Source organism: Postia placenta (genome assembly GCF_002117355.1).
Source record: "Postia placenta MAD-698-R-SB12 unplaced genomic scaffold POSPLAscaffold_5, whole genome shotgun sequence".
Classification (NCBI taxonomy): Eukaryota; Fungi; Basidiomycota; class Agaricomycetes; order Polyporales; family Adustoporiaceae; genus Rhodonia; species Rhodonia placenta.
The window spans coordinates 2,226,164-2,252,668 of record NW_020169836.1 but is presented as its reverse complement, the minus strand read 5'-3'; the positions used below and the strand labels follow the sequence as shown (position 1 = coordinate 2,252,668).

At 54.1% G+C, this 26,505-nt stretch overlaps 9 protein-coding genes across 9 annotated transcripts; 4 read left to right on the top strand and 5 right to left on the bottom strand.

Moving 5' to 3' along the window:
• Positions 1-19: 19 nt before the first annotated feature.
• On the top strand, positions 20-1,842 carry POSPLADRAFT_1039614 (hypothetical protein). The gene is made up of 7 exons (XM_024477572.1): positions 20-156; positions 211-407; positions 647-925; positions 981-1,093; positions 1,146-1,185; positions 1,237-1,425; positions 1,485-1,842. The coding sequence occupies exons 1-7, from the start codon at positions 117-119 to the stop codon at positions 1,758-1,760; spliced, it is 1,134 nt and encodes a 377-aa protein (XP_024340506.1). The 5' UTR covers positions 20-116; the 3' UTR covers positions 1,761-1,842.
• Positions 1,843-2,371: 529 nt separating this feature from the next.
• POSPLADRAFT_1045933 (hypothetical protein) lies at positions 2,372-4,569 on the bottom strand (the record flags this gene model as incomplete). Its single annotated transcript, XM_024478902.1, has 6 exons — positions 2,372-2,470; positions 3,789-4,004; positions 4,058-4,194; positions 4,246-4,354; positions 4,380-4,465; positions 4,524-4,569. 6 exons carry the CDS (start codon positions 4,567-4,569, stop codon positions 2,372-2,374), a joined length of 693 nt encoding a protein of 230 aa, XP_024340505.1.
• Positions 4,570-6,932: 2,363 nt separating this feature from the next.
• POSPLADRAFT_1139527 (hypothetical protein) lies at positions 6,933-9,208 on the top strand (the record flags this gene model as incomplete). Its single annotated transcript, XM_024485050.1, has 10 exons — positions 6,933-6,996; positions 7,053-7,093; positions 7,144-7,267; positions 7,318-7,418; positions 7,767-7,888; positions 7,937-8,179; positions 8,249-8,411; positions 8,469-8,657; positions 8,808-8,936; positions 9,074-9,208. 10 exons carry the CDS (start codon positions 6,933-6,935, stop codon positions 9,206-9,208), a joined length of 1,311 nt encoding a protein of 436 aa, XP_024340504.1.
• Positions 9,209-10,662: 1,454 nt separating this feature from the next.
• POSPLADRAFT_1055788 (hypothetical protein) lies at positions 10,663-14,046 on the top strand (the record flags this gene model as incomplete). The annotated part of the gene is made up of 4 exons (XM_024480685.1): positions 10,663-11,341; positions 11,387-11,798; positions 11,848-13,004; positions 13,055-14,046. The coding sequence occupies 4 exons, from the start codon at positions 10,663-10,665 to the stop codon at positions 14,044-14,046; spliced, it is 3,240 nt and encodes a 1,079-aa protein (XP_024340503.1).
• A 433-nt stretch (positions 14,047-14,479) lies between these two features.
• Positions 14,480-15,953, bottom strand: POSPLADRAFT_1138773 (hypothetical protein; the record flags this gene model as incomplete). The annotated part of the gene is made up of 5 exons (XM_024484949.1): positions 14,480-14,543; positions 14,579-14,724; positions 14,973-15,345; positions 15,412-15,487; positions 15,590-15,953. 5 exons carry the CDS (start codon positions 15,951-15,953, stop codon positions 14,480-14,482), a joined length of 1,023 nt encoding a protein of 340 aa, XP_024340502.1.
• Positions 15,954-17,037: 1,084 nt separating this feature from the next.
• POSPLADRAFT_1045930 (hypothetical protein) lies at positions 17,038-18,318 on the top strand (the record flags this gene model as incomplete). The annotated part of the gene is made up of 3 exons (XM_024478901.1): positions 17,038-17,163; positions 17,216-17,572; positions 17,629-18,318. The coding sequence occupies 3 exons, from the start codon at positions 17,038-17,040 to the stop codon at positions 18,316-18,318; spliced, it is 1,173 nt and encodes a 390-aa protein (XP_024340501.1).
• Positions 18,319-18,998: 680 nt separating this feature from the next.
• On the bottom strand, positions 18,999-20,240 carry POSPLADRAFT_1139353 (hypothetical protein; the record flags this gene model as incomplete). The annotated part of the gene is made up of 8 exons (XM_024485022.1): positions 18,999-19,039; positions 19,096-19,192; positions 19,254-19,309; positions 19,369-19,458; positions 19,494-19,559; positions 19,703-19,816; positions 19,877-19,922; positions 19,980-20,240. The coding sequence occupies 8 exons, from the start codon at positions 20,238-20,240 to the stop codon at positions 18,999-19,001; spliced, it is 771 nt and encodes a 256-aa protein (XP_024340500.1).
• A 657-nt stretch (positions 20,241-20,897) lies between these two features.
• POSPLADRAFT_1169104 (hypothetical protein) lies at positions 20,898-22,379 on the bottom strand. The gene is made up of 9 exons (XM_024488042.1): positions 22,108-22,379; positions 22,004-22,049; positions 21,832-21,945; positions 21,747-21,773; positions 21,626-21,691; positions 21,497-21,565; positions 21,394-21,440; positions 21,213-21,309; positions 20,898-21,148 (listed from the first exon to the last, which is right to left on the bottom strand). Exons 1-9 carry the CDS (start codon positions 22,366-22,368, stop codon positions 21,108-21,110), a joined length of 768 nt encoding a protein of 255 aa, XP_024340499.1. The 5' UTR covers positions 22,369-22,379; the 3' UTR covers positions 20,898-21,107.
• Positions 22,380-23,844: 1,465 nt separating this feature from the next.
• Positions 23,845-25,279, bottom strand: POSPLADRAFT_1069886 (hypothetical protein). The gene is made up of 6 exons (XM_024482377.1): positions 25,203-25,279; positions 24,846-25,113; positions 24,639-24,783; positions 24,547-24,586; positions 24,079-24,498; positions 23,845-24,026 (listed from the first exon to the last, which is right to left on the bottom strand). Exons 1-5 carry the CDS (start codon positions 25,246-25,248, stop codon positions 24,086-24,088), a joined length of 912 nt encoding a protein of 303 aa, XP_024340498.1. The 5' UTR covers positions 25,249-25,279; the 3' UTR covers positions 23,845-24,026; positions 24,079-24,085.
• Between the last annotated feature and the right edge of the window lie 1,226 nt (positions 25,280-26,505).

The window sequence follows — 26,505 nt, the reverse complement described above, 5'->3', positions numbered from 1 at the left end:
AACGGGCGCCTTGGGATCTCTCAGGACTCTCTCAGTGTGGAACGAGCACGCTTTCTTTTTCCCTACCACCACCACGACCTTCACGCGGTAGATGCTGCGCGACTAGAGGGGAACTCATGTCTGACGCCAAAACGAAGGTTGTGGACATTCCGGTCGGTGCGCATACAATCCGTCGCGTCTAGACTGCGCGTCCTGAACCTTCATCTCAAGACTTCAGCTACTATGGCGGTGCTGAGTCTCTGTCTGAGGGCAGGTCTCCTCGGCGGACTGTCGTTGCCTCTCCTACCGCTCAAGACGACGGCAAATCCCACATCGCTCCCCCGCAAGACCCGTCCGATTTCTTATGGATCATGACCGAGGAACCTCACCGCAGCAGGCGTATGGCTATCTTGAAGGCGCACCCGGAGGTGAGCTATATGTTCTGGACTGACCGCGTACCCGTGACGCGGCAGGATAAAGTGGAACTTTCAGGCGCAGCATGTCGTCACCACTCGTGAGCTGTTTTGCGCGTTAGGCCCAACCTCAAATGCTGCTGTTGAACCGCGCACGTCAAATGACGTGTACTATATTGACTAGACTTGCAATCTCCTGGTTCCTTTCATGTTCACTGCCGACAGTCACGCTTATGCGCGCGGTTTCGTCTCAGGTAACCAAACTTATGGGCCATGAGCCTCTCACCAAGTACGTTGTGCTCGGAGTAGTCTCGCTTCAGCTACTCGTTGCATACCTCCTACGGAACACCAAAATCTTGTCGCCATTGTTCTTATTCTGTGTGTATGTCATCGGGGGCTCTGCCAACCATAACTTGTTCCTCGCCATTCACGAAATCACGCACAACCTCGGTTTCAAAGGCATTAAGGCTAATAAGGCATTGGCTATGTTCGCTAACATACCTATCGGCGTTCCATATTGTGCGGCCTTCAAGGTAGCTTTCCCCGCAAAATCAATGAAACATAGCTGACGAATCGAGTGTGCGGCAGAGATACCACCTAGAGCACCACAAGTATTTGGGAGAAGACGGCATAGATACTGATCTCCCTACCAAGCTAGAGCTGTTATGTCTGAATAACGTATTAGGGAAAGTATTCTTTGCGTACGTGTTTTTATCACATCCGAGATAGATCACCGACTGAGAGATCTTATAGTACATTCCAAATATTTTTCTACGCCCTGCGTCCCGGATTTGTGCGCACGCAACAACTCACGCAGTGGCACATCGCCAACCTCATCGTGCAGCTTGTCTTTGACTATGTTCTCGTCAAGACTTGTGGTGTCCGCCCTTTCATATACCTGCTCGCGTCCAGCTTCTTCGCGGGAAGCCTTCACCCATTGGCTGGTCACTTCATCGCAGAGCACTATGTTTGGGATGGTCTATATCAAGAGACGTACTCTTACTATGGACCACTGAATGTCCTCGCTTACAACGTCAGTCTACTCCGCATCGACATAACCCAAACTTGCTAATTTGTAATTACTTCTTGCAGGTGGGATACCACAATGAACACCACGACTTCCCTTCAGTTCCGTGGACGCGTCTGCCCGCGCTACGGGCACTCGCACCAGAGTTCTACGACACGATCCCCTCGCATCCGTCCTGGCCCATGGTCACCATCAATTTTATTCGTGACTCTGAGGTGGGCATCTTTGCGCGCATCAAGCGCCCGATGAAGGGCAGGGCGCCGCCTGCGAGTGCCTGTACAAAAGATACAAAGGTTGCAGGTGAGAAGGAGGACTCGGACATCTCAGATGACGCGAAGTAGCTCATACGTAGTTTGTACGTACGGGTATTGTCCGGTCACTTGGTGTTCCGGTGCACTATAAATAGTCATTTCGGTCACTGTCCACAGAACAACGGTGTGCTGATCTCTCGCAGCGGACCTTGATGATCACATATGCATTGCACTGCCGTATGAAAGACCCCAATATCGTGTGTACCCGCACGGCCAAATTAAGGCGACGTTCAGGGAAGCGCGCTCACATGACATGCACGTGCGCGCGTTTGGCGCGTCGCAACCAGCTCGTGTTTACACGGAGATAGTCTGAATACAAACTAGACCTTCTAGCTGATGCGCACCCCAATCATGAACTCCGCTCAACTTCCACCAGGTCTATCAGCTTCCGTACCTTTCGAGGAAGCGGCTACAGGTGGCTCAGCAGAGTGGATGCAGTATGACAAAATGAAGCTATATACCAACGCGTTCATCAGGAAAGGTGACAAGGTAGGGTTATGCTAGCTTATCAGACATGGGAAACCCGTTACCTGTCCTTTATTTTACTGACGCACGAGAATACAGCTGTTGCTCGGGTATAAGAAACGAGGCTTTGGCAAAGACTTGTAGGTTATCGGCGTACCAGTCTTCTAGCTTCGGACTCAAGCGGAAATCCCAGGTTCAATGGGTTCGGCGGCAAGATAGACCCAGGGGAGACGGCCGACGCGGCTGCTGTTCGTGAACTCCAGGTTAGTGTCAGCCTATCGCAATGACGAAACGGGCGTCGTCTGACTCATGCAATAGGAAGAAGCTGGTATTACCGCACCGCTCGAGCACCGTGGCACTTTATTCTTTATGAGTGCGGACTCAAATGAAGCTGCACACATCGAAATCTTTTACGCTGAGACATATAGCGGCGTTGTCACAGAGTATGTGGTTCAGGTGGTGTGCGCGTGTAGCGGTTGGCTGACAGCTGCTATCAGATCAGAAGAGATGCGGCCTCAGTGGTTTGCCATTGACAATACAGTTGAACTCTCTGCGTGCGCTAGCCGAGCTGTGCCGAAGCTTCATTCATCAGCAGAGCTTGGCGAGGCAGGGTCCTTGGCTCCCATACCATACGATAAGATGTGGGAAGACGACCCGTTGTGGTTGCCGCTTTTGCTCGCGGGTCGTCATTTCGTGGGGCGTGTCGACTTCGGATCAGACAGATGTTTGCAAAAATGGTGGTTCGGTGTACATGCCTCTGTAACATAGCAAGCTACGTTACTAACGACCAACGGTGTCTGAATACACTTTAGTCAAACTGTGACCATTAAATGGTGGTTTCCGCTTCATTAAAGCTTACTGGGAGCCCTACCTGACGATGTCTTAGCCAATGCTTCCTCTAATAAAGTAAAGGCGATCGACGCTGATCCCCAGGAGCACTCGTACCCACTCCCAGAGTGTCTATGAATGTGACCGTTGTAAATATTGTTCGTATGTGAAGTTATTGCAGCGGACGTACCCGTAATTGAATACCATCGGAATCTTCCCGTTACCGCGGTCCGTATCGACCGACTCCACGCCTAGTCTGATTCCCCCGGTCCTGGACGGCCTCAACCCACAACCGACCTCGAAAATAAGGGGACGGATGTCGTCGACTGTTGGTTCACGTTGAGCCCGCACCTCGGGTGGAGCGAGGTCCGGGCAAAGAGCGAGGCAACGGCGAAGGATATCCTCCGTTGTCTCCGGTCGAGCCACTGGATACCTGCAAGAGTAGAATTCTGTATTACTTCCTGAGCGAGCCACTCATAATTCTGCTCACCAATCGTTGGCTACCTTAGTCCCTCCAAGGGCGACCTGTAAGACAGCATTGATGAGTTGTATGAACAGATTAAGCAGTAAAGGACGTACGTCGCCGTTCCTTCGCGGGATTATATATGTCCAAACAGTCCCTCCATAATCACTTGCCCGCATAGCCTTGGTAATCCAAGGCGCTCGAATCATTACGACCTGGCCTCTGCTGGGAAAGACATCCTTGTCTTCAACCCCGCCCAGGGTGCGAGCACCCAGACCAGCACATATCACAACGGCATCAACGGGTGCCGGCGAAGCACGCCCACGAGAATAAATAAATGCTCCCCCTTCAACGATCTGGTTGACATGTTGGACTGCCCCGCGGATAACGGTGCCTCCATGTGCGATGAAGCGAGACATGAGGTAATTGAGGTATACCGGAGGGTCAATAACGTAGGTGTCGAAGGAGTAGCCGCACTTGGTTCCTGGTGCAAGCGCATGTTCAGGAATTTCTTGAAACTGGAAAGGCGACTGATAAGTCTGTAGACTTCGCATGAACCGCAAGGGCGTACACCAGGCATCTCGTCAGCGTTCACCTCCAGTTTGTCATAGTAGTACTCCATCGTTTTGAGGCGACGGAAGCACCCTTCGGCTTCCCCTCCCGGTGCAGACAGATTCCACATGACCTTGAACGTGTCGTTCTGGATCTCTGCAAGAGAGCAGATGAGAGAACGGTTAGATACATAATATTGACACGCACTTCGTTCTCTCTCGTCAGAACCTCTGTAGATGACATGGTATGCTCCCTGGAAATTGAGACCACCGGTCAGGCATTTTCTCTCTCTCCAGTATAACATACAATGAACATACTGCCCAATGGCTGGTGTACTTGACCGTCTTGGGATCGCTAGGGAGTGTTTCAGCGACGACTGTTACCTCATAGCCACCTTTCTCCTGTATCAAGAGCGCAGTGGTAAGACCTGCCACTCCTGGTGTCGTGTGGGTAACGGACGGATTAGCGATGAATGAGCCACATACCGGCGCCAACGACGACAATGTTCTTGAAGGAGTTCGAGAGGGACATGATTGTACAGTACGAGAGTGAATGGTCGCGTTATCGGCCCATCCCTTTTATCCCGCGGCTTGCTTGCTGCGATCCTTTGATAATGCATATATGGACATGCCTGCACAGAGAGATGGATAAAAGGTTACAGACGCTCGTGGTCCAAACCATATAAGTACGCACTCACAGGCATGTATATTAGACCGGTCATCGGAGCTTACGATCCGGGTGACCGTCATCGAAGTCGCAGTAGATCCCAGATGAGACATATGCTCGGCGGGTTTGTACTGCGCTGAGGCACGGAAGTGTACGGCAGACTGTGCTGGGGTAGCGTATCTGCGGCGTTTCAACAGAGGAAGAGGTTCACCAGGCAAAATGCGGGCATGGGCGATTCTAATGGATATCTGCAGATAGGATGTATCTCATGTTGCCGTTCCGGAACACTCGCGGCCCCAGAGAGATCATGGCCGCCCGTAAAACTTTCATCGGAGAAGCGCACGGAAGGTTGTTACGAGACTCGCGAGCAGCCCCGTGTGGTGTCCCATGTCCTCGTTCGGATACGGATCCGCGTGCGGATGCAATGGCGAGCCTATTCTGCGCAGGTCCGGAAGTCGAAGCGGGGTCTACTTTCATGGCAAGAACTCTACGTTACCCACTGTCTAGGCTGGCCATTTTCACTGACTGCGCCGCGGCTTGTTACCCTCTTAAAATTTGTCTCATAAACGCACGTTGGCGTGTCCTATTGACGCTGTAAACTTCCTATCCAGCTGAGGCGTCCAGATACATACGCCCATTTGCACAATCTCAACCAATCGAGATTGATGAGCGTTCTCTTCTCGGCTATCAATCTACGGCGTTTGTCTGATGGTCCTCTAACCCCATATGCTTCGTTCATGGATGAAGGCTTGCTACTCACCGCCGGAGCCTGGAATTCCAGGCATGTTCTCGGGAGAAGAGCCACAGTGACAGGCGGCTGCCAAAGCAATGACGATACTCTGATTGCTCTAGAACCTGTGAAATGTGTTGAATCACACAAAATGATACCACGCAATTGAATCTTATAATCAGGAGACATGGAAGGTGACTCACTCATCGGCGGTGCACAATAGTATGCCTGAACAAGGCAAACGCGTCAAGGTTTCGACGCTAGACTGTCACAGATGCATACATTTGCACCTTGGATATGCCAGGACTTGATATGGTCAGGTAAACCTGAAGCAAAAATAGCGCTTCTTCATCAGCTCCAAGACCAAACAGCGCTTACATATCCTACCCGTCGTGACAGTAGTCCTTCGGAAAAACGCATCAGCATGTTGCGCTGCTGTGGCTGTATTTTCGAGGTAGCCACACATTCAGCTTGTTATGTCAGGAAGAGGCCGATAAACTTCACTTCCCCCGCAGACTCAAGCCAGGGCAACAGCTCGCGGGCTCTGCCAATCACCATATCACTCGAAGACCGGTGTTCTCGCCTTTCTGTATCGAACCATGCTCAGATTACTGAGATCCACCGAAGCACAGTCTTACATCACCTTATCACTTTCCCACTGACAGTCGCAAGTGTGGTCTGTGTCGGCTGCGGCGAGCCGCATATGCAGACTGAGAAAAGTAATTGACCTAACGATTGGCATATGCGCCAGAGAGTAAAACATCGACAGGGGTCCCATAGCGCTTTCACTGTGACTATAAGTCTATTGAAAGACGTACGCGTCTGTATGAGCGAGACGCTGTGCAGCTGTGCAACGAACGTTCTTCGCATCTGTGGTCAGATGCAAAACCACAGTAAGCGCAATGAGAAATGCAGCCGAATCCTTTGGCATACCGCTCCCAATAGCAATATTGACTTGCTTGTAGTCACAATAGAATCTTTCGCTTGGGACGAAATATATATTGCAGTCACTTGCATCAGTATAGAGGTAGCCAATGGAACATTTATTGCGCAAGGACAGCACGAATTACAATAGACGATGTAGCTCTCACTACTATCTAGAAGACCATCATTGCGTTTGCATTTGCAAAGCCTAGAGCTGCTAGCGAAGGCGGAGCTAAATCTCTCTGCGCCGATAGACAAATGGCCTCCTTCCCGTGAGCGACATGGAATGAGGTGATAAGGTGTTGGCACAAAAACCAACAAGCGCGACGAGCAAGTTTTGAGCGTGAGTGGCGCAGAGAGGAACTCCGATTCGTCGGGTGCTGAAATCCGGTGGCGCCGGGCGCTCTGACTGGAAGAGGTTTGCTGCGCCGGCGACTCCTCTCCGTGATGTAATCCCCCCACTGTAATTTACGTTTGTTTCCGCCCCTAACTTGCATGTGACCATGCTCTGGATGTCATGAGCGAGGGGCAACCTACGCTCGGAAATTGAATTTCATCTTTGTCTCGAACCTTCATGAAGCTCAATACACCTCTACCGCAGCCTTTGCCAAAGGAATGCTCAAAGGCAGCTAACATCTGTGAGCTCACGGCTTTCTCTGGTACTCTCTAGCCTAGCGTCCTCATACGAATGCAGTCAAGTCGTTTGTGGACAGCGGAAACAACGGCCTCGATGGGGTATGTCGACCAACACCCTGCATGGTCCGCATGCTCACAGACGAACCAAGATCATCCCTCGTAGCGTACTCCACAATGCAAAAGGCTTTGCCATATTCACAATATTCAAAGCTGGCTTCCTGTTCTCCGCAAGAGCAGGGACCGGAGTAGTCATTGCAAGGCTTGAGGACGGGAGTAAGTAGCAGATTTACCTTCTTGCGAACAGTCCAATAACAATGTTTTAGCATGGTCCGCGCCAAGTGCGATTGGCACGGCTGGTCTGGGTGTCGGTGGGCAGGCAGGAGCGGAGATGACTGACTTTCTCGTGGTCTTGAATTCTCGTTCCGTGAGTGGTCCGCCGCTTCCGCACTATTGTTGTACTGATTGTTCAAATCAGGCAGTGGTGAGTATAATGTCCTTTATCGTACCACGTCCGCGCCCCTGGCTGCGCAGCGCGAGGTCAGATGTGCTCCCACTATTTTCGTCGCCTTGGCAAGTAGGCGTAAGGCGGCGACTGTAGAAGAGATCTTCGCAGTGCCAGAGATGGTCAGAGCCACGTTTTCTGATCATATTCGGACTTTCAAGCGACCTTGAGCACGAGTCGAAGCAGACCTTCTCCGCGACTGGGAGTGCTCGCATACGCGTTCTCAGGCGTAACCTCATGGCGAGTACATACTAATTCTCTATGTGGCAGAAATCTTTCATGTCTGCCGGATCGCTGACCCTTGGTGGCAACCTAAGCATTGCTGTCGGACCCCTTGGCAGGAATGGAGAGGCGATTGGTTCCCTCAACACAAGTGGAAAGGTGGCTGCTATGTATGTCATATCCAGATTGATTTTAGCTATGTACTAATTCCCACGCAGGTACAGCTACTCAAAAACAAGAGGCCTATTCGGCGGTGTTTCAATCGAGGGCTCTGTGATTGTCGAGCGTCAAGATGCAAATGCACAAGCCTACCACGGTGACGTGTCTGTTAAGCAATTGCTTAGCGGAGCCGTTCCGTCACCGGAATGGGCGCAGCCCTTAATTAAGACTCTGGAAGCATGTACGGGAATGCCGGGCAATCGCCCATGGATACAAGATTTCCGCTCGCAGCACAATGGCCAGTATGCCTTTGACGGTACGGAAAGTCCCCGCGACGAATTCGGCTCGTCGCGCTCTTCAGCAGCCTCGAGTCCATCGTATGCTTTCGGCGGTGACAGGCCAGACTCGCTGTCAAAGACCAAGAAGTCGAAATCCCGTTCAAGCAGTTTCGGTTTCCCGCCGGCGAGCTGGGGGAAGCGCAAGCCGGCGGGATCATACTTTGAGGACGAGTTCCACGATCCGAATCGCGCTCCTGTCCCTGTAGATCCTCCTGAAGTGATGCCGCCGTCGTCGGCACGTCGCGCGTGGGAGGACCGCCCCTCACCTCGGTTGACTCGCGCACTGAACCCAGCTACGGGCTATTTCGACACGAAGTTTAAATCGGACTTTGTTACTGACGAGCAACTGCGGCGGCATCCACGACTCAGCTCTATAGACGGCACCGGGAAGATAGGAATGGCAAGCGGTGACCTCTATAGTGGACTACCGGTCGGGTCCCCGGTGAAGGCTGCACAGTCGAGTCTCAGGGGGTCGGATGCGACTAGTCATCGGCGAGCATACAGCGCTTACGCACCGCCCTCGCCGGGCGCGGATCGTGATCCGTTTGCATCGATGGATGACGATTTGAACACGCTGGACTACGGTGGAAAGCCGCCGGTAAAATTGAACTCGAGTGGACCGCCGCCGAGGCTGACGCCCAAGGCTGAGTTGACGAGGCCACTCTTGCCGCACGAAGGTGTAGCGCGCGCCATTGCGCTGTACAATTTTGACGCCGTGCAGGTGGGTGGTTTGCCCGGTGTCCCGAGTTTGTCGACGGAGGCAGAGCGCACCTAGCGCTCTTGGCTTGTGCATGAGAGCCGCCTTACGACATCCGTGCGTTTGCTGGTGGATGAACGCTGACAGGACTTCGCTTCTAGCCCGGCGATTTGTCCTTCAAGAAAGGCCAGGTTATCACGGTCACCGAGAAGAGCCACGACGTGAACACATGGTGGCGAGGCAAGCTCGAGGGTAGAGAAGGTATCTTCCCTGCCAATTTCGTCGAAGTTGTGTAAGGTGGCGTGGGCGTGGCACGAAAGCTTGTCTGTGTGCAATATTAGTTTTGTATCTATACGTGTCTCTTCTCCGTCGTGTATCACTGTCTTTCATATAGAGTCTGTATTGATCAATGTTGTCATTCATGCACATGGTCCAGGATCCAAGGCCGCGCTATTTTATTTGTTCCACAACATGATCGCAGTGGGGCGCTTCCACGGATATAGTGGTTCCAAAGGCAAAATAGGCTGCAGAAGTCGCACTGCATGAAGCATAGTCCACTTCTATAGTGCGTCAGCGTTTTCCAGGCTTCTGCTGCGTCGTCTGCGTCTAGTGTGGTTGTCTGCACCGCACCAGTAATCTAGTGGCCCACGCAGCGCACCCTACTAGTAATTCATTCATGCATGACGGGTGCCCGTGTACATATTGAATTATGTGCCCTCGATTGGTATGCAATGTCTTCTGAGGCCTATACGGTCAGTCGTGAGACCAGGCACGATGCTGGCTGTGTCGCTTCATCCTGTCTCATTTACCGTTTTAGAAGGTATATTTCCATTTCAAGTCGTGCTGATCGATCGCTCTTCGCAAGGACTGCTCTACGTCATTCCGCGTTCTTGTTGGGCTTGTGTCATACCTGTCGAATGTGTTATATATGCCATTCTATTCTTGCCCCCGGACACCCACTCACGAAAGGGTGGCGCCGTCGAGTGTCGCGCGCCGAGTGAGTTTTTTTTCCATCTCTGATGTGCTACTCTTGTTGGGGATGAGGTTGCATCACGGCTAGTCTCCTAAGAGCAGAGTACGTGTTTCCTTACATCTGCGCAGGCCGCGGATATATCAATGTCTAGTCATCATGCATGGATGGGTCATCTTGTGCCGGGCGACCAAGTGGACGCCTCCCAGTCGCCGCAGTCTAATCGAGATATGATCCGAAGTCTAAGGCGTGGCGCGGGCGACCCACTGCGGGCTTGTTTGACAGAAACGCTTGTGGTTCGCCACACAAAGAGCTGTATCCGCAAACTGTGCGAGCTCCGAGTACGCGGAAACATCTATGTGTCAAATTCTGCATTATTCGAGAAGTTGACACTGGACTGTCTGTCGGATTCTGACATCGACGATCGGGACGTTTGACGTCCTCGGTCGTATCTCGCACTCCTTCTGCCACTTCGTATGTTACCTCCTCCCCTGTCCATCCACACGTGATACGCCCTACGCATACTTATACCTCGCGCCCCTACCTTTACTGATTCGACAGACTTACGCGATCCGGTTTAGCCCCTAAACTGTCAGGGGCGCAGTGCATGGTATGGACGCAGCGAGTAAGCGTCTGCATCACGCCACAATTCCCGCTCCGCATCGACGGCGTCCTGGGACTTGCCTTTTATGGTAAATAGAAAGTGGTCTGATGTTATGGGGCGCGGTCGCTCATATCCCGTCGTCCGACGACAGACCCCTCTTCGTCTGCTCCTCCACAATGTCTACACCCCCGCTGTCGAGCAGCAGCTCGTCGGCGAGCACGCCGTCGCCCAAGTCGGAGCCATTCCAGCTTAACGCTGACGAGTCCCTCGAGCTCCTGCTGCAGGCCATCTCAAACCACGGCCAGAACGTCGATGCGTCTGGCTCTCCAGATGGATCGCAAGTGAATACTCCTCCAGATCTCGGGAGCCTTTCTACATGGGCGAACGGTGGCAACGCGAATGGGAAGCTTGACTTCGGGGACTTCAATTTCTCCCTGCCCATGGACCTTGACTTTGACCAGAACATGGCGATCGACCCGAATTCGCTGCATTTCGATTCAATCTTTGACACAAATACTCTGTCTTTGCCAGATGGCACCTCGTTCCTCATGCCTCCGCAGGCCGACATGTCTGCGGACTTGGTCTATCCTACGTCAGACGACATGAGTTGGATGCCGCAGTCCCATATCCAACCTGATACTGGTCGACGCTTGAGTGTCACCTCCTCGTCCTCCTCGTCTGTATCTGCCGCCTCGCTCTCCCCCGTTTCTGAGCCAGCTTCTGTCAGCAGCTCGCCGCCAAGCGACAGTTGCCTTAGTGATCCTGCGCAGGAGCTGGCGGACAAGGTCAGGCAAATGGCTGGTGTTACATGGGCCGTGCCTGTGAGTGCGCAGGTGCAGCAAATGGCCGCCGCTGGTATGTTGCAATCCTACGCAATTGTTTCGCGCTGATTTCTTACAGCGCTCTGCTATGCAGGCGGCCAGGCCAAGCTTCCGATCCCCCGTCTTCCTCGTCCCAGTCCCGCGGTGATGATCAAGAACAGCCCGAAGACGCCTCCCACCTCGGAGTTTGCCTCCTCGCCTAAGAGTGAGGGGTCTTCAGAAGGTTCTACGCCGCCTCCCGTGCAGTCTGTGATCGGCCGTCCCAAGACCAGCCATACAACGATTGAGCGTCGGTATCGCACAAACCTGAACGCCCGGATAACCGGTCTGAAGCAGGCGGTCCCTGCGCTTCGAGTACTGGAGGCCAAGGTGAATGCCCAGGAGAACCCTTACGGAGACGTGGTCGATTCCAGGGGTTTCGTCGACGGTGTGAAAGTTGCCAGAAAGATGAGTAAGGCGAATGTGCTAGGCAAGGCGGCTGAGTACATCAAGTAAGAGATCAATTTTTGTCCGACTGGATCAATCCTCATGGCCTTCCAGGGTGCTCAAGAAGCGTGAAGCGCGCCTCAAGCGAGAGCAGGACGGGCTCAAGTCACTTGTGTCCGGTCTCGTCGGCGGCCCGGCACTGCTCAAGGAGTGGGAGCGCGAATGGCGGGAGCGCTTCGGAGGAGAGGAGAAGGACGAGCTCCAGGAAGAAGGGGCAGCTGCAGCGAGCGACGACGAAGACGGGGACGGTGAAGACAGTGATGGGGAGGACGGCGAGGACGGCCGTGCACGCAAGAAGCCGAAGGTCGCAAAGCCGGTCAAGAAGGAGAAGCCGTCAAAGCCTGCGGCCATGCCCCAGTCTGCTGTATTGCCAGTTTCTGGTGTTGCACCGGAGAAGAGGAAGCGTGGACGGCCACGCAAGGTACCTCTCCCGCCTGTCTCAGCTGCACCAACACCATTGGCGCCTGCAGCACCCGCACAGCCTGCACCGGCGACTGCACCACCAATTTTCCCAGTGGACACGCAGATGCAGGACAACCTTGTGCAGACTCAGTCAGACAACAACGCGCAACAGGCGCCCGCGCAGCAGTATCTGCTTGCGGTGTTCGCATTCTTCTCTGTCTTCAACTCCCCGCTTGCATCGTCACGCTCCCAAGCTTACCCTGCGCACCCGCATGCGCATCATGGGCAGGTCCTCACTCCACATGTACCGCCGCACTCGGAGGCACCGCCCGTCGTGCCGGCGTCCTCGTTTGATATTGGCGCATTTGGATGGTACGAGGCTGTGCAGGCAGCGCATCTATTGGTGTCCACGCTCGTGTTTTTCTACGTCCTCGTTCCGTGGCTCTCTGGCACTCTTCGGCGTTTCAGGGGCCGCACCGCTCTGTCGCAGTTTCTCGCGCGGGCACGCGCGACATGCATGCCGTCTTCGATGCCGGACCCACACGCACTTGCGGATGGCGCACGGATTGTCAAGCCACGGGCGCACCACCAGGCCGCGCTGATGGACTCGCTTGTGGATGCGCTCGACCCTGCGCACCGTGGCTCGGCCGACGAGGCTGTCAAGCTGCGCAGGGCTCTGGGTGTGATGGACGGCTTTGTGGGATTGATGCAGGGCGTGATCAAGGCGGGGCGCGTTGATCGTGGAATCGAGTTGAACCAGCTCGAGCAAAGAGCGTGGGTGCGATTGGGCGAGCTGGTTGCCTTCAATGGTAAGTCGTATCGAGTGATCTGTTATGTGCAAAGTAACATTCCCATCCAGATCAAGTCGGCAAAGCCACTCGGCTGCAGACCTACTGGTGCATGTCCTGGCATATTTCGACCTTTGCCGCGCAGACGAAGGACTTGGCAACGCTTGCGCTTATCATGCGCCCCGTGTCCACCACGAAAGCCGCCGCACTCTGGGAGGCTGCTCGCAAGCCCGAAGTCATCCGTCCATACGAGAAGATTGTACTCGACAATATGAGCGTCGACGACGCAGCCGAGTGGCTTGCGAAGTGGCAGCGCTGGCACGAGACGGAGCGCAAAGGACGCTGTGCCGCGTGCGAGAAGCGCACTCCGCTGGGCGTCCTTGCTGCGATCCTCATCCGGGCTCGTCTGCGTAAGCACGCGGCAGCACTCTTCGTCCGTACCGTTGTGCGCGATGAAGTCCGCGCCGCGGCGTCCGGCGATTGTGTGGGCGACAGCGACGCATACATCTACGACGCCGAGAAGGACTTGTGCGAGGAGCACGAGCGCAGGGAGACCGTCGAGGCCGGCAAGTCGATTGGCGGGCGCACGGCGGAGCTTGCGGTGCTTCTCGAGCGCATCTGGCACACGGGTTTCTTCACGCACGAAGACGTGCTGCTGCCTCCGTCGCCGACGGGCGCGGGCGGGCGGGACGAGGACGTGGACTGCGAGGACATGCACGACCTCGCGAGCACGGACGAGGCGGAGATCCGGGCGCTGCTGAGCGCGACGATCATCTACCGACGCATCTTCCCCTCGTCGTTCCCCGCGTGCGCGACGTCGGTCGCGTTCATACTCTCGCCGCCGCCATCGCCCTCGCAGAGAAACGCAGCGCTGCACATGGCGCTGCGCACGTCGTTGGGCTCGCCAGCGTTTGAATACGGCAGCGGCGGCAAGCTCGAGGACGAAGAGCTTACCAACGCGCTCGAGGAGGCGCGGGACCGCGTGAACGATATGCTCGTCGAACTAGAAAAATCATGTCGGCGGGCGGTGCGCCACCCGGTGCCCGTCCACACGAGCCACTAGGGCCGCCCTGTCTGTATGTTACTGTGGAGATTCGTCGTCCTCGTTCTGATCTGTAGAGTCTTTGTATGTATCTATTTATCGCTGATATTCGTAGGATAGTAGTCGCATTTTTGAATATGTAGAGTTCTTGGGCTAGTCTAATCAACTTGAATTGAGCTGTGCGCGTGAGCTCATAGTCTTCGCAAGTACTACCAGGTCGAGATTATTGATAGGTGCATACGAAACTGCCGCTTGCTGCTTAAATCTCGCGAGCAAGAACAAAGGAGAAAGGCGACGAGGATCTCATCTCCTCTTCGAACAGCGACAAATCCACGACTACTCGCCGAAAGCGCTTGAAGGTTACGGCTCGGTGTTATTAATTCAGCAGTGTGCATTGCGGCAATCAAGCTACGTATGACGTACGAGTATCTACGGGCTGGCCAAGCGCGAGCGTTCAGTAAGGTAAATGATCCATGAGAACAGGAGCCGTGGCCAAGAAATAAGGGCGCAGGATACCACTACAGTAGTACTAGTAGGTAAATATCTAACGTACATGTTCAGCGACGCGGGGAACTGGGACGAGACGGTATATGATACATTTTGTTGCGAGTCGAAAGCAGGTGGGAGAGCGACTTGAGGGGGATTCTTCAGAGCGAATGCGTTGTACTTGTAATTCAGAGCTGTTGCGAAACGTGCAACCTTTTGATGTGGACTTGAAGCACACAACGGCGGTGGCTGACTGACATGTTCACGGGATGGGTATCGACTGCGCCTGCACCGCCTGTGCGGGAGGACCACAGAAAACTCTCAGAGTGAGGATGCCTTCTTCCATGGAGACGTGCAGGTTTTCGGCCTGTTTGAGAGCCGGGACACGGGGCGACGAGGGGGACAGACAAAGACAAAGGCACGTCCGTCAGTAGACGCGGCGGGCGGGCGGGCACGCGCACCTTGGTCTCGGGGGGCACGGGGAGGCAGCGCCCGAACGCGCCGCACTTGCGCTCGCGGACGGCGTGCAGCGCGCCGCCGTGCGCGCTGTCGGAGATGAAGTGCGAGGGGAACGCGACGCCGGCGACCGCGAGCACCTTCATGCGCGAGTGCGGGCACTGCGCGAGCGAGATGCGCACGTCGGTCTTGCGCACGCCCGGCAGCTCGAGCATCGCGATGAGCAGGCCGCGCGCCGCGTCGAAGTGCACGTCCGCGCGGATGTTGTAGCGCGGCATGTTCGCGTGCGCGTGCGCGGGGACGGCGGGCAGGCCTTGGGCGTGGTGCGCGGGCGTGACGGTGGGCGTTGATGCGGCTGAGGTGCCGGGGCGATCGAAGCTTCGGGGGCGAAGGGAGGGTCCTCGGGTGTGAGGAGGGCTGGGGCACGGGCAATCTGGGACGCACCTCAGGCTCGGCGCCTCGGCGCCGGGAAGCGTGCTCAGTAGTAGTCGCTCCCGCCAGACGTTGGCGGCGGGGCAGCCTAACGATACAGCGGGGGTACTCGCGGGCAACGCGGCTCTGCTGCTGCTGGGCATGGTGCGCGCAGGCAGGGCGGGAGGGCGCATCGGACTCTGTGACTCACGCTCGTGCACTGGGGACAGTCTGGCTGCGGTGCCGGTGCGCAGCGGCGCTGCGGACTGAGGACGCTGGTACGGATGCGTACCGTACGCCTGCGCAGATCGACGTGCCGTGCGAACGGGCCCCGCCCCCGCAGATGCATCTCTTACGCTCTCAACTAGCAGTTGCGGTTGTTGATCTTGGCGGAAGTGCGCTGGCGTGATATTATCGAACCGGAAACTATTTGTTGAACGCTCTTGGAGCTGGATCTCTGCAGCAGGCTGATAATATTGAGGAGTGGGCGCGTATCCGGGCCGTGGTTGAGTGTCTTGCTGTGTCTGGTACCTGTGAGTTTCATCCCACTCATTCCAGGCTTGCTGTGGATTCATGGATAAAGGAAGGGTACGCGAAGGCATATCGCCAATGCGGGCGGGCGTGGTTATATACGCGCGAGAGCCTGACTCCCGTGATCCGCACGGGCCCGCCAGAATTGGCGTATTAGGGCGTGAGGCGCTGCCCGCCCTGCCTAATATGGAAACCCCGCGATAAGTAACATAGCAACCCGTCGCTTCTCGGCGATGGCCCTGGCCGCGGCGCGCACGAGTCCTCCTCGAGGTGTTCGGCTCGTCGTTATCTCGCTCCTGAAGAAGACGACAATACGCACCCATTGTTCGGGATATCACGGAACCTGCCATTTAGCCTCAGCGTTGTGCCGCAGGTAATCGGGCAGGCCGCAGTTCGTGCAATGCAAGAGAAGATCGTAGAATGAGTGCCTGTCCTTTGACCTATTAGTGGTATTAACAGCAATCAATGACGACAGGCCTGCGTAGACTTATACATGGGTTGAAATATTGAAATGGAGAGACGAAGGCCGAGTACTGAGTCTGTCCTGCGAGGCCGTGTCGAGTGTCTATGCGCTATGCGACGGAGCGACGAGTTTCTGTAAGCTGCAGTGAAATGAGTAGGTCTGATGTTAAGTGAGTATTGCAGTTAATTAATTCTATATTGTCAGACTTACCCGAGGATACGCCGGTGCGGGAATTCGGAATCGACAGTCGGAACTATGGTCTCGACCTGACTGGACCCGGCGAAGTATCGTCGCGGCCTATCTCTGCTAGAAGTCCGCTTGCGCGCACATCGAGTTCAACAAGTCGGAATCAGCTGTAGCCTGTGAGCTTGCTGTAACCGCTTGCAGGCTGACGCGAAGTGAGGTTAGGGTCTAACACTAAATATTGCTTTTCTGGGGCACCCCTTATCCTTTTGCAGATTGTCGGCACGTGATGGAACGCCTGTGGTGGACCTTGCAATGGTAAAGGCATGGTCCTTTCAACGTTTCTTCGTGTCCGAGAATTGAACTCATCAGCAGAGGATATACCCTGCAACCCGCCAGTCCAACCCCCGATATTGAGGAGACGGAGGTGATACAGCATTAAAGTCTTGTTGAAGCAATCTGAACCTCTCAGTCCCGCCACCATGTCAGTCTCGCCGCCCGTCCGGAGATATTCGTCTACGACGTCAAGCAGTCGGGAGGACCTTATCAATCAATACGAGGCGGAGGAAGAGCGCATCATCAACGTTCTGTCTCGCAAACTTGAGCGGGTGCGTACTCCTTCGCGGCCCGGGTATATCATCACACTCACCTCGGCTGCAGCTTCGTGAGGAGAAGATTGCGCTCGAGAACACCCTGGAGGCTGAGTCGGAAAGCCATGTGAATAGGCTCTCGCGGGAGATTTCTGCCCTCCGTCTGGCGCAGCAGCAGCAGCAAGCACAAGTGAACGGCGGCACAATGGGCAGCGGCAGCGGCTCACCCGTCGATACACGCCTCGGGCTGCACACCTTCCTGGGCTATCGCAACCCGGCGGAACCATCGTCCGAGATGATGCTCGAGGCGATGCGCCGCGAGAACGAGCAGCTGCGCAGCCGCCTCGTCGACACCGAGCGCGACTACATGCGCATCACGCGCCTGAACGAGATCTACCGCGAGGAGCTGATCGAGCACCGCCGCCGGGTGAGCCGGGTTCCCCTCTCTGTGTGCGCGCGCGAGACGACTTTGACGCTGTTCAGCTCGGCCTGCCCGTCGACAACCTGATCGGCCTCGCATCCGCGGAGCCGTACTCGCAGCCGACGCACCGCCGCGCGAGCTCCGCCGCGTCCTCGCCCGCCACGTCTATAGGCGTCCTCGCGAGCCCCAGCCCACAGAGACAACACCCGCTCACGGCTGCAGCGGCATGGCCAATCCCCGGGGTCCCCATTCCGCGCCCGCCGTCGCAGGTGCATCACCCGGCAGCCTCGCTGTCCCTCGAGTCATCTGCAGCGACCACGCCGCTCTCGCACTCGCCGTCCTCGCCCACCGTGTTCTCCACGTCTGTGTCGCCGCTGGCGAGCTATGCCACGGGGATCACAACACCACCCTCGTCCGCGCCCCTCGTGGCCCACCCGCCTGCGCCGTATCCCGCGCCACCGCCGCCGCTGTCGTACCCCTCTGTCCCGCCGCCGTCGCTGTCATCGTCTTTTGGCTCGCCTCCGCCGATGATGGGGGAGCATTTTATGGGCCGCGGACGCAGCAGGGGCGCGAGCCACAGTCGACGTACGAGCGTGGAGAGAGGTGCCCGGGTCGCAGAGACGGGCTCCTTGTTGCCTCGGGGCCGCGTTGGAAGGGGGAGTCTCCAAGGTATGCCCGAGGTTGAGACCACAGCCGCCGTGAACGGAAGCAGCCGCTCCGGACATGGACACGTACAACAGAGATTATCGTGAGCCCTCGTCGGCCTCATGCGTGACCCTTTTTATTCACGAGCGCGTGCCATGCTCAGTGGACTCTAAAATCGACTACAGCATTCGTAATTTCTTGCCTGGGACAGTCTGTAGCAGTCAATGTACATATACGGTGCACCAGCACAATCGCTGCCGGTAGGGTAATCAAAAGCTAATTCCTTGCAGCCCCATTGACGCCGGCAGGATGACCTGCACAGCATCTGCGTGAGACGCTGATAGCAGAATACGAGTAGGTGCCAACTGCACGGACCACTAATGATGTATGCCTGCAGTTGGACGAGGTAGGTCACTACGCTTGCGACGACCTCCGGGCCAGATGCCTCTGATGCCTCACTTCTTGGCGCAGTAAGCAAACGACTGTTGGGCACTGAGACATACCTTGCCCCGGTCGCGTGAGTTGCACAAAGGGTCAACTGTATGCGGATATGAGCGGACGTGGGGTCAAACCTGTACGCTGTATCACCGTCCGTATTCTTCGTACCTCCTAGCGTCGTAGTGATGGTATACCCATTCAGTTCCGGGCCGATAGCCAACTGCTCATCGAATTGTGATCAAGTTTGGAATTCTGTGTCAAGCTACACCCATAGTAAATGTTGATATACAGTATCGCCCTTCAGTATATCGCATAACCGTTCCCTTGCGTAAATTGAACCATTGAAGGACTATCCAACATGTGCACCCCCATTCACATGGATAGATTGACCTATGTTACAATATATCATTAGTACAGAATGACATCAAAGCTCTGATTCTGTATACCGGTGATGAAATACGCCTCAGGTTTAACGAGGTACGAGACAATGCTGGCGATCACCTCTGGACCAGCGTCTGGACCATCGGGCGGAGCGCCTATCCACTGCGAAGGCAGAACAGTCTTGATTAGAATCCCGCACAGAAACATCCAGAGTTGACTGTACCGCCTTGACCCTAGCGCCAGGCTTGCCTCCGTACTGTGCGTCATCCTCCACAGATGCTGAGATATACTGTATGTCAACATGCACCGCAAATAATGAAATGTAAGGCTGGGCGTACTCATGGGCGTGATGATGACCCCAGGACAGTATGCATTTACAGTGATGTTATGTTCTGCCAATTCGAGTGCTATCATGTTGCGTCTGTGAACTTCTTTGACACTTTCAAGCGGGAGAAGGGCTCACCGAGCGATTGAGTGAGGCCCCTCACGCCGAACTTCGAGGCGCTGTAGGCGGAGAAATTGATAGCGCCTGGCACTCCAACCATAAGATACACAAGAGATCTACATGCACCACCTTACCTCGCCCTCCCAACAGGGATGATGCGGCTGCAAGAAACACAGGGCGTGAGTAGGCCCATCACGAGCACAGGAATAGCAGACACAAATGTGTACCGAGGATTCTTCCACCACGTCCTTGCTTAATCATCTGTAATGCCGCGTACTTGTAGCACAACATGACTCCGCGTAGATTGACATCCATGATACGGTCCCATGTCTCCACACTCACTTGAAGAACGCTGGGAATCACCAAATACCAATCAATACCGAATGGAGACGTCAACGTACTGTCTAGGATCGATCCCACTGGGGATATTCCTGCGTTTGCTATCATCTAGGAAAATGATCAGACCGTCTGCCAGCAGGAGTGATGTCCATACACATCACATACAACATCCACGCTTCCAAGGTCCTCTACGGCCTTTGCTACCATTGCCTTGACTTCATGCTCCACAGAGACGTCCGCAAGGATTGTCGTCGACCGCCCGCCCTGGGCCTGTACTTCCTCTGCGACTCTGGCGAGATTATCGGCGTTGTTTGGAATGTCATTGAGGGCTACATGTATTCCGTCTTTTGCTAGTCGAAGGGCGATTGCCCTGCCAATACCCTGCGCAGCTCCTGTTATGATCGCGACGCGCTGTTGATCAGACATACTGCACAAGAGGAGTAGAAGCAGTGTGAGATACGCACAAGGATTAAGGCGAGCAGCGCACTTAAAGCGGCCGCGGGTTTGACAAGTCTGACCACGAAGGGTCATTTGTACCAACAAGGTGACAAACGATCGGCTTCGACAGCCGTGTCCAGACTGCCATGACACACGTCAAATAACCACGCCGCCATAATCCCTACAACGCTGTCAGTAATACCCAATACAAAGTGGCGAGAAGACTGGTCACGGTACCTAGTCTGCTGATGATCGCCCTGTAAATTCGCCTGTGTGACAAGACTGTCCCCAGTAATCTGTATATGCCAATCACTCTTTGTTTTTATACAGGCCACTTCTGAACCCGTGGGGGCAACGAAAGTAGGCAAGCACGGTCTTATTGCGCCTCGACTGTGCCTCGACATGGCGTCCCGCTGTCACAACGCACGAAGAGAGAACATTCCGGCGAATGGCATACGGCATGCCCACTGTGTCCTATGACCATCCTGAACGATACAGAACATCCCCGACCATGCTGTAACGTGAGTGCATGCGTGAAAATATGCATCGGGCTGGACGTTACCGTGATGCTCATAGTAGAGGGTTACGGGTGAAAAGGGTACACGGAATCAATCTGGCCAGTAATTGAAACATCGCGCCCAGTAATCACTATGAGCATGACCACAGGTATAGATTAATCGTCTGAAGCGTAGATATGACTGTGTGGCTAACAAGATCGATTGCGGCGGCTTCGTGTTTGATTTTGACATTCTTAGCAGATATAGCCTGCTAAACGGCATCCTGAAACATGTTTCACGGACGATCATGCAATTCATCCTCGGAGCGGTCACAGCATAGGACGTAAATTGGGACGTCTTATGACATATAACGCCCGCCGTTTACGTCAATTGACTGACCTGTCGTGTTGAAAGCGGTAAGCCCGGAAGTAGGCCAAAGGCTAATGAACGTAAGGTGGCATACCAGTGATAAAGTAAGCCTCAGGCTTTACGAGATACGAGACGATGCTCGCAATGACTTCTGGCCCGGCGCCTGGCATACTTGGCGGAACCGGTAACACCTGTAGATTCATGCGTGCCGTAGACACAGCATATTTTATGAGTGAGAGATCCCTGCAGATTGGAAGACGACGAGAGATACATGCCGCGTTACCATGCTGGTCCGTAGATTGTCCACTTGTAGATGCAGATGCTGCGAAATATTCATGATCAAGAAGCCATGGCACGACGAAGGGAATAGCGACATACTCATCGATGTGTGGATGAGGCCCGGACAATAAGCGTTCACAGTAATATTATGCTTGGAAACCTCAAGCGCTGTGTTTGTCACACGTGCCAAATGAGGGACTCGCAAAAAGTAGACACGGCATTACCCACCAAGAGACTGTGTGAGACCTCTAACTGCGAACTTGGTTGCACAATAGCTGGAAAATGTCATGGCCCCTTCAGTTCTTCGTCAGGCATAAAGATAACAGATAAGACTAAGAACGTCGTGCACCTTTCTTGCCTAAGATCGACGAGGCGCCTAGAATGACACAGATTAAGCAACACATATCTCAATAAACGACAGGACTATTACATACCAAGGATCCTACCACCACGCCCTTGCTTGATCATCTGCTGCGCGGCATACTTGTAGCATAACATCACACCGCGGAGGTTCACAGATATCATGCAGTCCCAATCCTCCACGCTCACTTCAAGCATCGAACAACCCATTTGAATAGCATATGTGAACGAGAAAAACACACATACTATCGATAAGCTCTACACTTCTTGCTATTCCAGCATTTGCTACCATCTGCGAAATAATGTCTCTGTCAACATGTACGAGTCTGGTACGGATGGTTGCGGCTCACAATGTCTATTCCACCCAGGTCGGATACAGTCTGCTCGATGAAGCCCCGAACCTCGCCTTCTACGGCCACATCACCAATGAGAGGGATCGATCGCCTGCCTTTCGCCTGTATTTCGGCAACGACTTCTAAGAGCTTCTTTTCGTTACTCGGGATGTCGTTGACGGCGACATCGATTCCGTCGTCGGCTAGTCTAAGAGCGATAGCTCGACCAATCCCCTGCGCAGCACCGGTGATGACAGCGATACGGGGCTCTTGGGACATCACGAAGACAGGAGAAGGAGACAAGTAATGTGGTTGGCGGATGGGTTGTGAGCATGAAGCCACATATATAGCTGAGAAGAGGCTGATGAGTGTCAGAGAACGTCATCAATAAAGAGTCATTTCCGAGGTCCCGCGTACATTTGTGGTGTCTGCCGTGCTCGAGGCCTGCTCTCTTCTGTTTGGGAACAGTGCTAAAGCCGATGCTGGCATGTGAGGCAGTAAACCTGTACCCGGTAGATCAAATAAATCTTCACAGCCGCGATGCGGTTCTACCCAATCGAGAATATCGTCATTGCCATGCAGGACCAGCGATGGCCGAATCAGCATTCCTCAATCCATCTGTATGAAGGCAGCTGCCTTGTTTGGTGAGCACCCAATTGTCTGCGCAGATGAGTATATCAATTGAGTCTGTACCTGCTCAAGAACGGAGGTTGAGAGTATGAAAGGCGCCGCATGTTGCATTCTGGCATTTGGCATAATCCGCCTGTTTCTATTTCTGTATGACAAATAATTTGATCACAGCATCAAAGTTGCCCGATGTGTCCGTTTCCCTTCGGCTCAACCATCTGTCTATCGCGGCGTCGACGAGTGTCGACGGCGTTCTCGGATTGATTCTTTGCGGGAAGTACAGCTGGTTCCGGCGTCATTTACGCTCATGTCGTCACGTCACATCACGGGCGGTATCGTAAACGACGCCGGAATCAGCGGCACTTCTGCAAGCGACAGTAAGTACACTCGTACGGCGGCTTGCTGACACCGGTTGAAAAACGGTTGGTACCGGATCCAATCAATGCCCATTGGTTCGAAGTGGTCTCACCTTGTCAATTTTACGCATGCTGATGTTGTCCTGAGATTCTCGAACCATCGGAGGACTTAGATGCTGAACTCCCGAGGGCGGGGCGGGCGGAAGAGAGTGCCGATCGTGCTGCACTGTACTCGGCTCGATATGCTGGATCTGAAGTTCCAATACTAGACAAATCACAACTCCGGGGCTGAGCGAGACATTCACTACGGAAGGGCTTGCTCCATGGTCGTGCATTTGCGCTCTGCGATGGCTCGCATGCTGCCTGTACCTTTCAGATGTCATGATAGACCAACGACATGACATTAATACATACCTCCACTGACTTTTTAGTCGCAGACAAATTTTGCCCTTCTAATGTCAAGACACTGCATGGAAAATTGACACCAAGCTAGACAAACGTCAGCACTTGCTCTAAAACTTGCAATCCATCTATAGTGGCATTCAGACACCATGCAGACAATATATCTCAAAGTTGAAGATCCGAACAGATGAGGCCTTGCCCAGATGCGCACAGGGTCACACAGCTTGATATCAGAACCGGATTTCATCGACAGTCGTTTGTTTACACTTGTTGTCCAAAAGCTTCTATTTTCAATAAGTGCAAACATAAGTAGACGCCCGTCAACGGGTGCACGCTAAATGCACTATCCGGATTGTGGCACACCATGAGTAGTCAGTGATAGCGGCCACTACATTGGAACTCAGACGCATGCATGATTCGTATCGTGACAAACAAATTTGGTCTACCATGAGCTTGCGAGTCAGATCTCTCATAGGAACGGCTTTGTTGTGGACCATTGCGGTGTTTTGGGCAGCCTTCGTTCACTGAGGTCGAGGGAGCAGACCTAATTACCTGACGACCATGATTCAATGATCCCCTCAATGTACGTTTTTATGAAATTCACCTACGCACTATCCGTGAGATGGTGCTTCTACAGGAGCAGCGCAGTCGAAGTCCAGGTCCTTTGCAACATCCTCCCATTCATCCATTGACTTCAGGAGCATTCTGCAATGCTCCCGCGTCGCCGTGTAGGTTGGGCCGCCAATAAACAGGTACAGGGGGAGATCTCTTCCCTTCGCCTTGCCTTCCCCTCGTACGGCATCGACGAGAACCTCCATCGCCTTATCCGGGTCGCCAGGTGCCCGTTCCCAAGCGCCATCGAACGAGTGTATAGCTTTCTGGCGGAAGTCATCTAGTCCGGGCGCAGGGTTATCAACAGTGACAGGAGCAATATGGATGCCCTCTGTACGAAAGCCGCCGAAGCAGGCAATGAGCACGCGGACGCCAAACGGCTTGAGCTCGCTTGAGTATGTCTCAGCCGCGCCTGCAAGATAGGTTAGCATGTTCGCATTATATCCCCATATCGGCGAACCGTGCAGTGCGGCTTTTGATGCCACGTAAGCTCCCGTCAGCTGAGATTACATTGATAAACGTGTGATCGTTCACAGAAAGTATGAGACCTACAGGCATGTCCGGCTTGAACACAGACCTGCTGCCCATGAACACAACGGTGCCCGAGCGTCGCGCGCGCATGTAAGGCAGGATCGCGTTAGTGAGGTTGAGAACGCCGAAAAAGTTGGTCTGGAACGCTGATGAAAGTGTGGATTCTCTACGCAGCCAGTGTTTTCTTCGGTATCATGGAAAACCCATGGAGTTCGCGGCACCACGCACCCTAGTTCTTCCAAGAGTGACTTGGGCGCCACTCCGGCGTTGTTGACAAGGACGTCGATACGTCCCCATAAGCCAGCAGCTTTGGCTGCCAATTTCTGGATATTCTCGTGGGTATCTGCAAGATCGAAAACGAGCACATGCACCCTGCAGCGCTCCTCATCGGACAGCGGGATTTGGAAACGATCGAGAGCGCGGACTGTGGCAATGACATAGTCGCCTCGTGCTAGAATGGATTTGACAAGCCGTTTTCCGAAACCTGACGATGTTCCTATAGACAACGCACTATCAGTGTTTGCGTGCGAAGATGCACCGAATGTGAATGGTAGATGCATTGCAATTGGCCGAGGATTCATTTACCAGTTACGAGCCAAACCTTGCGACTAGCATCTAGGTCCAAATCCATCGTCGCGATAAGTCGATCAGAGAACCGTAAGTGCTCCTGGGTTTCGCTGACGTAGCGTAGCTTGCCTGCTAGCTTAGACTAGTGACGTATTTATATTGCGGGGCCCTAAACCGCTTGTTATGTAGACGCGAGTTTCACATGATAGGCGCGACTCGGATAGGGGAAGCAGCGATCGGCTTCAGCTGAATGACTCCGTCGGATGGCGTTACAGAAAGGATTGTCTGCGGGGTCATTGCTTCAATATGGACGGGAGAAGGAATCGCCTATCATATCTCTGCGGATTCTGTTCGCAGACAATGCACATGGCCTCAATATCTATGAATCAATTGAACGGCATGCGGCTCACGATCGCGTCGCGATCGTTCATGTTCCATTGATTCCTGCACGAAGCTGTGTGCCGATTCTCCTCGTTCGCCTCATCAGCGATCCTACTTCTGGCCTTCTAGGTTTCAACGTCAAAACTGGTGCCCGTACAGTGGTGCGCACTGCATGGGACGGAGAATGTACATCAACGCGACGGTAATGAATAATCGGGCTAGTGTGACTTGCTGGGGTTTCGACAGAAACAAGCGCCGATGAGGTGTTTGTTCCGTCCCTCTCACTCAACACTTTAAAACTCCAAAAAATGATTGGCTTTACTTCACGGCTCAACATCTCACCTGGCCGATTCTGGTGTACGAATATCTGCTACAAGCGATAATAAACTGGTCTAGGGACTCGAGTCACCAGGGTTGCGATGCAAACCGGGAAAATGCCTGCCCACATTTATTCTTTTAGTCCTCGTCATATCCTACCGTCAAACAACATGTGTTGAGGAGAGATCGTCTATGCCGAGCTGCCCGTCATCTGTTTCAGCGTTGTGACATATCCGAAGACTGAAGTTTCTCAATGTGGTAGCAACGCTGGAGACAATCACAAACTCAACCAAGCTCGACTAGCTCGTGCCATCGTTGACCGGGACCGCCGACGCATCACCTTCGAGATGATCATGTATCTCGTGCCCTTATCAGCGCGCCAAACGACTTAGTTCGAGGTGCATAGAGCTGCGGTTGTGCGAGCGCCCACGACGGTCCTCTCCGAGTCAATATCGTAGGTTGCGCAAACATACCTTTCCCTGACCTTGAGTTGTCAGTCTATCCTTGCGTACATCGAGCTAATCGGACTCGCTGCTAGCTAGCAAGGCTTCTATACTCGTGCGTCGTTCTTATAGTGGTTGTCATCGTCATCCAGGCCTAACGTGGATGTGCGCGACAGGTA